The sequence below is a fragment of the Cetorhinus maximus genome, chromosome 14, assembly GCF_964194155.1.
Source record: "Cetorhinus maximus chromosome 14, sCetMax3.hap1.1, whole genome shotgun sequence".
NCBI lineage: Eukaryota > Metazoa > Chordata > Chondrichthyes > Lamniformes > Cetorhinidae > Cetorhinus > Cetorhinus maximus.
In genome coordinates this window covers 99,171,113-99,184,673 of record NC_135892.1, presented here as the reverse complement: position 1 = coordinate 99,184,673, position 13,561 = coordinate 99,171,113, and the positions used below count along the sequence as shown (strand labels likewise).

At 39.8% G+C, this 13,561-nt stretch overlaps 1 protein-coding gene across 4 annotated transcripts in view; it reads right to left on the bottom strand.

Annotated features, from left to right (window-relative positions):
* Window positions 1–13,561, bottom strand: part of birc6 (baculoviral IAP repeat containing 6) — a 242,055-nt gene that overhangs the window by 86,683 nt on the left and 141,811 nt on the right. For all 4 annotated transcript variants that reach the window (XM_078557316.1, XM_078557318.1, XM_078557319.1 and 1 more), the window contains 4 exons: window positions 12,376–12,505; window positions 10,454–10,585; window positions 7,942–8,109; window positions 5,490–5,663 (listed from right to left, as the gene is read on the bottom strand). In XM_078557316.1, the coding sequence (XP_078413442.1) occupies window positions 5,490–5,663; window positions 7,942–8,109; window positions 10,454–10,585; window positions 12,376–12,505 (604 nt within the window). The remainder of the gene's footprint in view (window positions 1–5,489; window positions 5,664–7,941; window positions 8,110–10,453; window positions 10,586–12,375; window positions 12,506–13,561) is intronic.

The following is a 13,561-nucleotide window of genomic DNA, read 5'->3' as shown; positions in this document are numbered from 1 at the left end:
TAAAGCAATATTGTCACAGCAAGGAACTGTATTGAATCGATCCATTAAGAGCCAGATAAGGGAACATTTACAAACCTCCACTGTAAAGGTTATAGAGGTCATAGAACTGAGCAACTATTACAGAAATACATTTAAAATACAATTAGAAATCTGAAAACTTGATCAAAATTCTGAGGCTATTTTACAATATTCCCAATGACGTTACAACTACATTGTAGGCTGCAGTTTGATTGGAAAGCTGTGTTTTAGATTTCGTTTTTATTATCCAGACAGTTCCGCAGTATGAATCAGACAGACTCCATTCATTAAAAGATGCTAAATTTAAACAAGCAATTTAAAACTCGAGGTCAATTCAAGGAAATCTGTTTCAACTATTTTGAAATTTTAAGTTAAAAAGTGACTTTTTGCATACTTATTTGGACTTCGATCAGCTAAACCTATTTCACATTTACATTGGATTACATAGGATATACGGCACAAAAACAGGCCATTCGGCCCAAATATTCCATGCCAACACTTATGTTCCACTCAAGCTTTCTGCCATCTTTCTTCATCTACCATAACTCTCTATTCCCTTCTCTTTCATATATTTGTCTAGCTTCCTCTTAAATGCATCTATACTCTTCACTTGGTACCACATTCACAAACATTCACTCCCTCCACCACTGACACACAGTAGCAGTAGTGTGTGCCATCTACAAGATGTACTGTAGGAATTCACCAAGGTTTCTTCAACAGCACCTTCCAAACTCATGGCCACTATCATCTAGAAGGACATGGGCAGCGGATAGATGGGAACACCACCACATGGAAGTTCCCCTCCAAGTCACTCGCCATCCTGACTTGGAAATATATCGCCGTTCCTTCACTGGGTTAAAATCCTGGAACTCCCTTCCTAACAGTACTGTGGGTGCACCTGCACCACATGGACTGCAGCGGTTCAAGAAGGCAGCTCATCACCACCTTCTCAAGGGCCACTAGGGATGGGCAATAAATGCTGGCCCAGCCAGCGAAGCCCACATCCCATGAATGAATAAAAAGAAATTCAATGACTCCCCGTGATAGTGAGTTCCACATTCACACCACTCTTTAGGTAAAGAAGGTCCTTCCGAATTCCCTATTCAATTTCTTAGTTATTGTCTGCACCCACCAAATCAAACCCCTTCATGATTTTAAAGGCCTCCATTAGGTCACCCCTCAGCCTTCTTCCCCCATCCATCCAAGATAAAAGAGAGACAGCCTGTCAATCCTTTCTCCATATGTATACCCACATATTTCTGCTTTCATCCTTGTGAATCTTCTCTGCTCTGTTCTCCTTTGTGCTGGGCAAGCCATTAATATTGTGCACCACATGTATAATTTTCATTTAATTCCACCAAATATTTGCTCAAAGCATCAAGACTGATTCATCACATCAAAAAATTGATCAAATAACACATGTTACAAGGAAAATGCACAAAGATCTTTTCATACCACAGACTTGCATTTACATTGCACTTCAAAAAGATGTGAGAAAATCAGCCGCCAAGCAAGAAAGGGGAGAAAATAGGAGGGGGTAATCACAAATTGTCAGTAGGGCAGATTCATTGTAATAAGGTTTTCCAAAAAAGTGGCAACAGGAGAATTGGAGAAGCTTAGGGAGGGAATTCCATGAAGCAGGACAAGCAGGCTGAAAACTCTTCCACCAAAAATAGGGCTCATGGAACAAGGAATTGCATGAAAAGCTGGAGGAATCACAGGAATTGTTTTTGGGATAGGGAGGTAGAAGATATAATTGCTGGAGAAAATTGTCCCTGTTATCTAATTAGCAGAAAATGTAGGGGAGAGACACTAGAAACAGGAGAGGACTTCACCAACCTTTGTGGACTGTGTTTCTTCATTATATCCTGAACATGGTCAGGAATGAGGATATCATTATTTCATTGACAAACCCACCTGTCAGATTCCAGGCACTGTCATCTCTGAAATTACAGCTAGGTTGTTTGCACAACTTCTCTAATAAGCAATATGTAATCCTGACAGATAACCACTGCACACTATTTCTTACCTCCCTCAAGCCCTTATGTAAAGCATTGCCAGTATACCAGATAGGATTTTATTACTCATTACGGTGCATAAGCTATATCTTGAAAGTAATACAACCTCCAAAATTTGGACTCCATAACTGGGAAGAATAAACACCTTTGCTGTGAGAATTTGCACATTCTGGCTCCAACTTGGTTGTCTACTCACATTCTATAATAGAATTCAAGTCAGCCAGCCACCTTGGAATATTCTGACCAAGTCGGTTTTCATCCGAGTGGGTTTGGGTGAGATGCACTGGTCTACTTTGTCCTAGGTCTAATTAACCCGAGAACTTTCCCTGTTGAATGAGGGTTTCCTGTTTTCTAACAGAGAATGTATAAATACTGCTAATTTTGTGAATGATGCACCTTCTAAATCTACAACTGATTTTGCACAGGGTGTGCAAAAGGTACCCGCGAAATGCACCATTTATGTACACCGCATAACCAATGCAATGTCCTTACATAACTGGCTTGTGAATTTCATGAAAGGAAAAAAAATTAGTCCATGTACAATATAAGTGGTTTCTGCTCAATCACTCCTCTTTGCCACTTGAGAGAGATTGTGGGATGTGGAATGGGAGGGCAAGGGGAGTGAAAGAGGAGGAACAGAACTAAATGCTGTGGCACAGCAAATTAATGCCCCGCCTTGATGTACTTCATCTTGGAGACAACAATATAAGAGCATAAGAAATAGGAGTGGGAGTAGGCCATTCAGCCCTTCAAGTCTGCTCCACCATTCAATGAGATCATGACTGATCTACTTCAACTAATTTTTTTGCACAAACCCTGTAACTCGATGTTCTTAATGTTAAAACCTATTGATCTCAGTCTTGGGTATACTCATTGACTGAGCCTCCACAGCCATCTGGGGCAGACAATTCCAAAGATTTGCCACCCTCAGTGAAGAAATTCCTCCTTTTCTCAGTCCTAAATTGCCTGCCCCTTATTCTGAGACAGTGTCCCCTGGTTCTAGAACCCCACACCAGCCAGGGGAAAAATCCTTCCTGCATCTACCCTGTCAAGCCCTGTAAGAATTTTGTATGTTTGAATGAGTTCACCTCTCATTCTTCCGAACTCCAGGGAATAAAGGCCCAGTCTATTTAATCATTCCTCACAGGACCAGGACAATCCCTCCACCCCAGGAATTAATTTAGTGAACCTTTGTTGCACTCCCATCTATGGCAAGTACATCTTTCCTTAGGTAAGGAGACCAAAACTGCCAGACACAATACTCCAGGTGAGGTCTCACCAAAGCTTTATATAATTGCATAAGACATCTTTACTCCTATACTCAAATCCTCTTGTGATAAAGGCCAAGGTAGAAAGGATTTTGGAAACACAATAGAGAGGATGCAAAGATCAAGGAGCCATATTTGAAACAGCTGTGCCATCAGTACAATCAGGTATGTAACTAAACTGTTAGAGAAAGTCATGCAAGTTGTAGAGAAAGTCATGCAAGTTGTTGATGGGGTGGGGGGTGATAGTGAATGAGAAAGCGGAAGTGAGAAAAATAAGTGAGAAAGAAAGCAAAAAAAAAAAAAAAATTGAATTCATAGAGCTAACCAATTGTGCCTGGCTATGCCTTACAGATAAAATGGTATATTATGTTCAGAAAGGAACTAAATTTAAGCCATGTCTATAAAATGCACAAAGCCTCTTTTTCCAGCTGCAGAAAATAGCTGTCAGTATATAGGGATGTTGGAAAGTTAATTGCATCTTTACAGGGGCTGAGGACAGCATTGGGAAGGAGAATGTGAGAGGAGGACAGGGACCCCAAATCCCAGTCTCAACTGTGTGGAATGGAGAATACTGTTCTGCTCAATGCAACACAAACATGGTACAGGCTATTTGCCAACCAGAATTAGTTGTTCATTTTGATTTTTTTCCAATAAACAGCAGTAGTGTTTAAATCTTTCCATAAATGTCTGAGACCTCAAACTTCTTAAACTGTGAAATTACATTAAACAGCCATACATCAGTTGCCCAAGCTGCACGTACAAATGAAACTAATATCTCTGCACAGATGGTTCATGTGCAAAATGACTAGTTAGTAATTTTTTAATGAGCAAGAAAGAATTTAAGCCAGGCCTACTCTATTTCCATGGTTTTACTGATCTAAACTAAATTGAAAATCTGTACAATGCATGTCGAAGAGGAGGTAGATTATATGCCAATGCCATATTATAAATTCAAAGGAAACCGATGCGCCCGCCATGACCATGCTGATGCTAGATCAGAGAGTGCTACCTACTCTAACCTAATTTCCCCTACCCCTTCTCCATGTCCTCTCATATTCTACCTTTTCTTAAATTGTTATAATGCTGCCTCAATAGTCACTTATGAAATTTTAAGTCTAATTCTCAGTGATAATTTTAGCTTTATGCCCCCAATGTATGGATTTGACAATCACTTGAAACATTTCACAAAGCTTTCATAATTTGAAAACCGCGACTAGATTCTCTTTTAAACTTCTCTATTGGAATGTTAAAGTCCCGCTGATTTGAGTCTTTCAAGTTATCATTCAGAATATTTGCTCTTTAGTACTCATACTTATTTACTATTTCCATGAATACCATCTGAGGCAGGTTAACCAATCTTGAGCTTACCTTTCAAGGTGGAGGTGGCGATAGATCATAGAACACAAGAATGAGGAGGAGGAGGAAGGGGAGGAGGAGGCGACCATTTGGCCCCTCGAGCCTGCTCCACCATTCAATAAGATCATGGCTGATCTCACTGTGGCTCCAGCTTCCTTCTGTTTCCCATAACCCTTGTCGATCAAAAATCTGTCTAACCCAGCCTTGAATATATTCAATGACACAGCCTCCACTGCTCTCTGGAGAACAGGATTCCACAGAATAATGACACAGAAAAAAATTCTCCTAATTTCAGTCTTAAATGCAGAATCCCTAATTTTTAAACATAGTTTTAGACTCCTCCACAAGGGGAAACATCCTTTCACCATCCACCTGTCAAATCCCCTCAGAATCTCACATCACCTCTCATTCTTCCAAACTCGTGGGTAAAGGCCCAACAAGTTCAACCCTTCCTCAGAAACCTTTCATCCAGAAACCTCTACCCTTATTGGTTTTTGGATTACAAGAATTAAAAGCTTAGCCCAATGGATACTCTCTCTGTAGCCTCAATAAACTCCACCTTCTGCACTTCACTGGCTCATGTTTCTCAAGAAGGTCTCTGCTAAATTCTGCTGGAGTGACAGTAAAGCAAAAAATCTTCCTAGGTTCTCTTATACATGCCTTTACTGAGACATAAGCCCCTCTCCAAATCAGATCACCAGCCAGCATTAAGGCTAACACTGACTGAGTTACTAGTGTGAGCAGCAAACAAAGGGAGGAGGAGGCTTAATTGCTGTGCAAAGACTCTGTATGAATATACATGTGTGTGATCAATGATAAAGAAACATACCTTTATCTGTGCGAAGACGTTTAAATGAATCGGTTTTTGACAATCCTTGGTCGCAAATTACTTTAGAGCCAAGCTTAACAGTCAAGTCTATTGACCGGTAGCCTTGGGGGAGTTTGCGGTCATACAAGAGAGTTAACAGCTGAGCTAGTGTCACCTCTGCTGGCAGTGGTTGACCTAGGGGATAACATCAGGAGGTTATTTTGAGATATCTAAACAATTATTAAATTATGATTAACATTTAAGAGGTCATAATGTCTTTTTATTAAGTCAACATATTAGAATTCATACATCAGAAGATCACACGTCTATTAGCTTGTGCCAAATTAATATACAATACGATAAAAGCAAAAAACTGCGGATGCTGGAAATCCAAAACAAAAACAAAAATACCTGGAAAAACTCAGCAGGTCTGGCAGCATCTGTGGAGAGGAACACAGTTAACATTTCGAGTCCAAATGACCCTTCAACAGAACTAAGTAAAAATAGAAAAGAGGTGAAATATAAGTTGGTTTGGGTGGGGGTGTGGTGGGGGGAGGGGAGACAAAAAGAGCTGGATAGAGGGCCAGTGATAGGTGGAGATAACCAAAAGATGTCACAGACAAAAGGACAAAGAGGTGTTGAAGGTGGTGATATTATCTAAAGGAATGTGCTAATTAAGGGTAGAAAGCAGGACGAGCATGGTACAGATAGCCCTAGAGGGGGTGGGGTGGGGGGAAGGGATCAAAATAGGCTAAAAGGTAGAGACTCCACCCTGCTCTCATGCCCACATGTCCGTCCTTGGCTTGCTGCATTGTTCCAGTGAAGCTCAACGCAAACTGGAGGAACAACACCTCATCTTCCAACTAGGCACTTTACAGCCTTCCGGGCTGAATATTGAGTTCAACAATTTTAGATCATGAACTCTCTCCTCCATCCCCACCCCCTTTCCGATTTTCCCCCTCCTTTTTTTTTCCAATAATTTATATAGATTTTTCTTTTCCCACCTACTTCCATTATTTTTAAGTGTATTTCCATCCATTGTTTTATCTCTACCTTTTAGCCTATTTCGATCCCTTCCCCCCACCCCACCCCCACTAGGGCTATCTGTACCTTGCTCGTCCTGCTTTCTACCCTTAATTAGCACATTCCTTTAGATAATATCACCACCTTCAACACCTCTTTGTCCTTTTGTCTGTGACATCTTTTGGTTATCTCCACCTATCACTGGCCCTCTATCCAGCTCTTCTTGTCCCACCGCCCCCTAACCACCCCCCTCCCCCTTAAACCAACTTATATTTCACCTCCTTTCTATTTTTACTTAGTTCTGTTGAGTCATTCGGACTCGAAATGTTAACCGTGCTCCTCTCCACAGATGCTGCCAGACCTGCTGAGTTTTTCCAGGTATTTTTGTTTTCGTTAATACACAATACGCTTCCTGATCTATCAGCACGGAATAAGGATAAATAAATGGGCACCTGAATAAGCACACAAACTGTCAGTTTACTGTCTCATTTCAGTGATAAAATTTCAGAAAATGCAGCTCTCACCCACCCCCCCACCCCATCACCAACCCTGGGTGCCTGTTCCGCTGGTATGAGGAGCTAACACCTCAGTGTATGTGCTCAAATCCTGGTGAGTGGTGGAAACTCAATGTTTTGATGCAAGGTCAACCTAAATGGGTGTAGCAGTTATGCTACTGGATAATTCAGGGGCCTGGACAACAACCCAGGAAACAGACTCAAATCCTACAATAGTAACTTGAGACTTTCTTAACAGTTTTTAAAAGTATCTAGGAAGCAAAAAACTGATTTTGATAAAAATGACCATGCAGCTGTCAGATAGTGAAAAAACTCTTTAACTCTTTTCTTCTCCGCCGATGCTGCCAGACCTGCTGAGTTTTTCTAGGTAATTCTGTTTTTGTGTTGTGAAAAAACCTAACTGGTTCACTGATGCCCTTCAGGAAAGGAAATCTGTCATCCTCACATGGTCTGGCCTATTTGTGACTCCTCCCACATTAATGATTCTTAATTGCCTTTTGAAGTGGCATATTTCAGTTCCACAGATTACCAAGAATCAAACCAGACCATCAACTGGTTGCAACGCCAACACGGAAGCAAGAAACAACGAAGGCACACAGTTGGACCTGTAAAGTCAGCCTAACATCTGGTGCCAAAGCTGCAAAAGCTGTCCCATAGGCTAGCAACAGCCTAACATAGCTATAATACTGTGAATATGCCTAACAACCAATGTCCTAAGCACCCACCCCCCCACCCCATCACCAACCCTGGGTGCCTGTTCCGCTGGTATGAGGAGGGGGAAATTGGGTTTTTTTGCCCCAATTGGCAAATGATGAAAGATGGGCAAATTTACCTTCATCACCTGTAATCAACTTGCGATAAAAGTCTTTGAGAGTGGAGGTTGTAAGTTACTACACAGTATATTGAGAATTAATCCTCTCGTAATATTCGCTCACCTGGTAAAAGTTTGTGGTACAGATGAAACACAGGGACACTAATTGTTTTGTTAGCAGATTCTGTAGATGAGGATGCAGTTGCCAACTTGTCAGTCATCACTCTTCCTCTTCTTGATGGCGGCCTTGGGGGTGTAGATGAAACAGCTCTCTTTGACTGGGACTTCAGCCCTGATAAAGCATGACACAGTGTAAGCCCAGTGACAAACACTCAAAAGAAATGTCCTTCACTTAGTTTTAAAGCACAAGAAGGAACTCCAATGTCTGGTATTAGTGAGGCTTGGTTCAAGTCTACTGAAAACTTTCAAAGTTATTGAGACGGAGAGTTAATGTTTATGAGCACACAAAAAAGTAGTCAATCAGAAGCAGCATAACGCTTGCCTATATATCTTCCATGTAGGGCTTTTAAAAATTACTGCAATGCCCAAATTAAGATCTGATCTGTTTAGACAGTGCCCTTTAGCAGAACCACTCAAGGATACCTCATTCCCAGTATAGTCACAGCACAACCTACCAGAAAGGAGACACATGTTAGTGACATCTATGGAAATGAGAAATTGGAGATGTTATGCCTCCCAATTTAAAATGAAGGAATACTTTTAGCGAAAAAATGTTGGACTTTTGTTCTCTAAGCTCAGCAACAGAAATTTATTATGGTATTCACACAAGTAATGAGAAGTCAATTTTTAGCCAATCTTCAATGTGTCATCATGTTGTTAATGGAATACATTCAGGTGAGCAGGGTTACTGCTGGAAACTTAATTCAGGATACAGCTTTTATTAATCTTACTAATACGCTATATTGTATATAAGAAAAATCCTTGGTGAAGTCAAGTATGTAAATGAACAGTATGGCTTGCACTGACTTTGAACACCATAAAAACCAGTGTGTGAGAAACACATTCAGGAAGTCTCAACCCAGATCTCAGTGAACATGATAATACAGCACAAAATTATCCATTTGGCATAAATTAATGTTTTTCAATCAGAAGCTACCAGAATGCTGTTGTAGAAAAAGGGAGAAAAACATTGGGACAGGGATGTTGCGCTGATGCAGAAAGGCTTAGCGGTTGGTAGAGGGCAGGGAACTTTGTTCCACACCTGAATGTTGACACTGCGTGCCTGACATAGAGTGATCTACTACCCAGCATCTATATTCCTTCTTTTGCTGAGATCAATTCTATTTTGGAAAAAAAAAGCTGGGAGGAGTTCATATGAAGTCAAATAATGTGACCATGAGACCATTAAAGTGATCCATGCCTCATCAGGCAACAGTGGTTATCAAGCAAGGTGACCAATAACACCAATGGTCTCCATGTTGGAGTATTGGAACTGAGAGGAGAATAGTGACAATCTTCAAAAGGACATAGATAGGCCAGTGGAATGGGTAGGCAAGTAGCAGTTGAAATTTAATGCAGATAATTGTGCAGTGATTCATTTTGGTAGGAAGAACGGGAAAGGTGCAATATTAAATTAAGGGTACAATTCTAAAGGGGGTGCAGGAGCAAAGGGACTTGGGGATATATGTGCACAAATCACTTAAGTTGGCAAGGCAGGTTGAGAAAGTGGTTAATAAGGCATAGGAGATCCTGGACTTTATATGTGGGGGTAGAGAGTACAAAACCAAGGAAGATATGATAAACCTCCATAAAACACTGGTTGGGCCTCAACTGGAGTGTTGTGTGCAGTTCTGGACACCACACATTAGGAAGGATGTGAAGGCATTAGAGAGGGTTCCAGATATGCAGCAAGTGGGTAGGATCTGGAGTGCACTACCTGAGAGTGTGGTGGAAGCAGTTTCAGTCGTGGCTTTCAAAAGAAAATTGGACAATTATCTTATGAGTGAAAAAAAATATGCAGGGCTATGGGAAAAAAATGGGGGAATGGGACTAGGTGAGTTGCTCTTGCAGACAGCCAGCAGAAAGACAATGGGCCAATTGGCCTCCTCTGTGCTCTAAGCATTTGGAATCTGTAATTGAAACTCAAATGTCTGAAGTATCACAAGTTCAGACCATATAAGAATCCAGAAAAGATTAAGTACAGGGTAACTGCATTAATCACCTTGGCTATTTTATTCTTAAACTTCTCTCCTCTTTCCTACTCATGTCAAAACTGGGATCTACAAATCTTAGTATATGTCAGAAACACCAAAACTGTAAATCAGTCCACATTAATATAATGCAGATAATCATTGTTTTAGCATCATCATTCACCACATTTTTCAAGAGCACTGCAATATTTCTGACCTCATTGTAGTTGGGCAGTTTAAAATAACCTATCAAAACAAGTTAGAGAAATGATCTGTATTTATTCTGCTACAATACAATTATTTTGCAATTCATCCGTAATTAACTTGAATATTCTGTATTCTGAAGTCAACCAAAAAGCCTCTGAATCTTTTTCTGTTTGATTAAGTGAAGAGGCCACCATTAGCTGGAGGGGATTTAGATTACGAAACAATGATGCAGCATATACAGAACTGGGTGGGCACAGATGTATTGCAAACTTTAATTACCAGAGGCAACAACAACACTGTAGTTGTCTTGGAAACCATTGTCACTCTTCAACTTGTCTTTCTCTTCTTGGTTCCTTTTCTCCTTTTCTTCTTTTTGCTCACTGATTAATTTAGCAGTGATACTTGGTGTATCTAATATGCAAAAATACATAGGGCGAAAATACATACACGTCAAAGGGCAATGTTCTAACCATAACTTTAAAATAATCCTCCATTCTATTTCCAGAATCATCTTCCCTGATGACCAAATATACATGAGTGACTGAACCATGTCTAATATTAGTATGCAAGCACACCCTTTCAATAGCATCTTACATTATTAACCATCCTTCATTTTGGTTGAGGCACAAGACCGATGCATCATTATAGTAACTTTCCGTGTACTAGGTTAGTACAGCTACTCACATATTTTGAAGGAAACAGCAAAGAGCCATTTGTTTATTCAAGGTCTTGTAGGAAGGGTAATTTATTTGAGAAATGCTGGCTAACAAACTGTAAACAATATTTGCTGAGTCTGTCAGCTACAGTACCTATTACTAAAATCTGTAGCATTACTACTATAGAGACTGACCTTGACAGCTGAATTAATATACCTGTAATCATATTTTCGATTAAATGTCAATTAGAGATGGATTCTTCCATAATTCTCTGCCAAAATTTTAGGAGGCTTTGAACAACATTAAAAATGTTAATTTTAACACTTCAAATTTAAAATGAGAAATGCTAATGTTTCAATCGATAACTAAACTGGCCAAGTCTGTGATATTAAAAGTTTTCAAATAGTATTGTAGTATAAACAATTGCTTTGGACTTGAATATAAGGAGTGCAATTAAGAAGTTTACAGATAGAAAAACTGGCTATGTGGTTGATATTGAAGAAGAAAATTGTAGACTGCAGGAAGATATCAAGGGACTCGTCAGATGAGCGAAACAGTAGCAAATGGAGTTCAATCCTGAGCAGTGTGAGGAAATGGACTTGGAGAAGGCTAATAAGGCAAGGGATTACACAATAAATGGAAGGATACTGAGAAGTATAGACGAACAGAAGGATCGTGGAGTGCATGTCCACAGATCCCTGAAGGCGGTTGGACAGGTAGAACGGGTGGTCAAGAAGGGATACAGGATACTTATATTTTAAGAGCTGGGAGGCTATGCTTGGAGCCACATAAAACATTGGTTAGATGGGTGTGCTGTGTGCAGTTCTGGCCAGCGAACTATGGGAAAGATTTGATTGCAATAGAGAGTCCTCCTTCCAGGCTATAAATTTCTGAGATTCTATAGTTAGATCAGGGTTGGCCACTTTTTTTTTAAAAAAAAGAAAAGCATCTAAATCCAGTTTGCAGTAAAGTACCAAATGAAAATTAACTTAATTACACTTGAGCTATGGTCATTTGCCACTGACCCACTATCGTGTTAAATGTCAGTTGAATTTCACATCTCTATTTGAATATTCAGTTTTCTCCTTACCTTTTAAGTATGCAATCCATCAGAAGTAGATCTTCATATAATTGGAATAATTCTAAATTTTACACAGTGTATGAAGTATATCAAAACTTGAAACTTCCTGAACAAATCATCCCACTATAATCTTGTTCTCTATTTTAATTCTAGAAAAAGGTTTACATCAATCCTAAACTCTCGATCAACATTAGGACCTTAAGTGCCACAGATAATTATGCGTGAATCCATATCATGGTATGTCAATGACTTTGCAGCACACATGTACAGAAAATTAGTTAAAATTTTGACTGAAAAGGTTTCCAATAAATTTTACTTTTCAAAAGGGCAGATTCAATTCATCAAGTACTGTCTAAGGGCATCACAGTTTTTACATGAACACCATCAAATCTCTGCAGACAAGATGAAATGTTGAAAAATTTACTAGATTAGGTTTCAATACATACAAGTTTTAAAAATCTTACCTGATACACGATCCAAAACTTCAGCCAATGTGGTTGAAATCGGCAAATGAAGGGTGCGATATTTATGTCCGGCTCCATACATTGGGTGCTGGATCACATGGCTGGTAGCATTAATTCTGCCTTTATAGAGCTGAAAGAAAAAAATTGTGGTAGATGGATAAATAACTATGACTCACAATTGAATTAACTAAAGGCACAAGTGGCACAGGACAAAAAAAATTGTGCTATAAATATAAATACATCAAAGTCGTAACATGGAAATTAGTTCATATCAGTTCTTATCCTCCATGCGAGCAAATCGTTCCAATCACATTTACATCATGTTCCTCTTTTTTTAAAAATCGCTTTCCTCACTCATCTATCCAATCTGATCTAGAATATTAACAGTTATAGAATCATTAGATCCATATGCCTCTTCAACCACTTTCTCAACTTGCCCTGTCACCTTTGAGCTGTACACATATACCACCCTGGCAATACCACCCCACCCCCCGTTGATTGTTCCTGCATCCACCCACCCACCACTCACCCCAAATTTAGAATTGTAGCCCTTGGTTTATATTGTCTCTCCTTTTTCTTCCCACATCACATTTCTCTGCTGTAAATTTCATCTGTCATGCCCATTCCACCAAGCTTTTGAAGTCTATCATTATCCTGCACGAAGTTCAACAATATTTCCAAGTTTTTGTCATCTGCAAATTTTAAAATTGTGCCCTATATGCCCAAAACTAGGTCATTGATAACAAGACAAACAGTGGTCCAAGTACTGACCCTTGGGGAACACCACCGTATACCTGCCTCCGGTCCAAAAAACAACCGTTACACTATGTTTCCTGTCACTCAGCCAACTTCATGTCCATGCCACCAGTGACCCTTTTATTTCATGGGCCTCAACCTTCCTGAAAAACCTATTATGTGACACTTTATCTAATGCCTTTGAAGTCCATGTACATCACATTTGCCCTCATCAGCGCTCTCTGTTACCTTATCAGCGCTCTCTGTTACCTTATCAAAGAACTCAATCTACTTAGACAGACTTGAATTGCTTTTAACAAATCCGTACTGGCTTTCCTTAATTCATTCACTCTTGCCCGCCCAAGTGGCGGTTAATTTTGTCCTGGATTGTGATTTCTGTAAGTTTCCCCATCACCAAGGTGAAACTGACTAGCTTGTAGTTGCTGGGTTT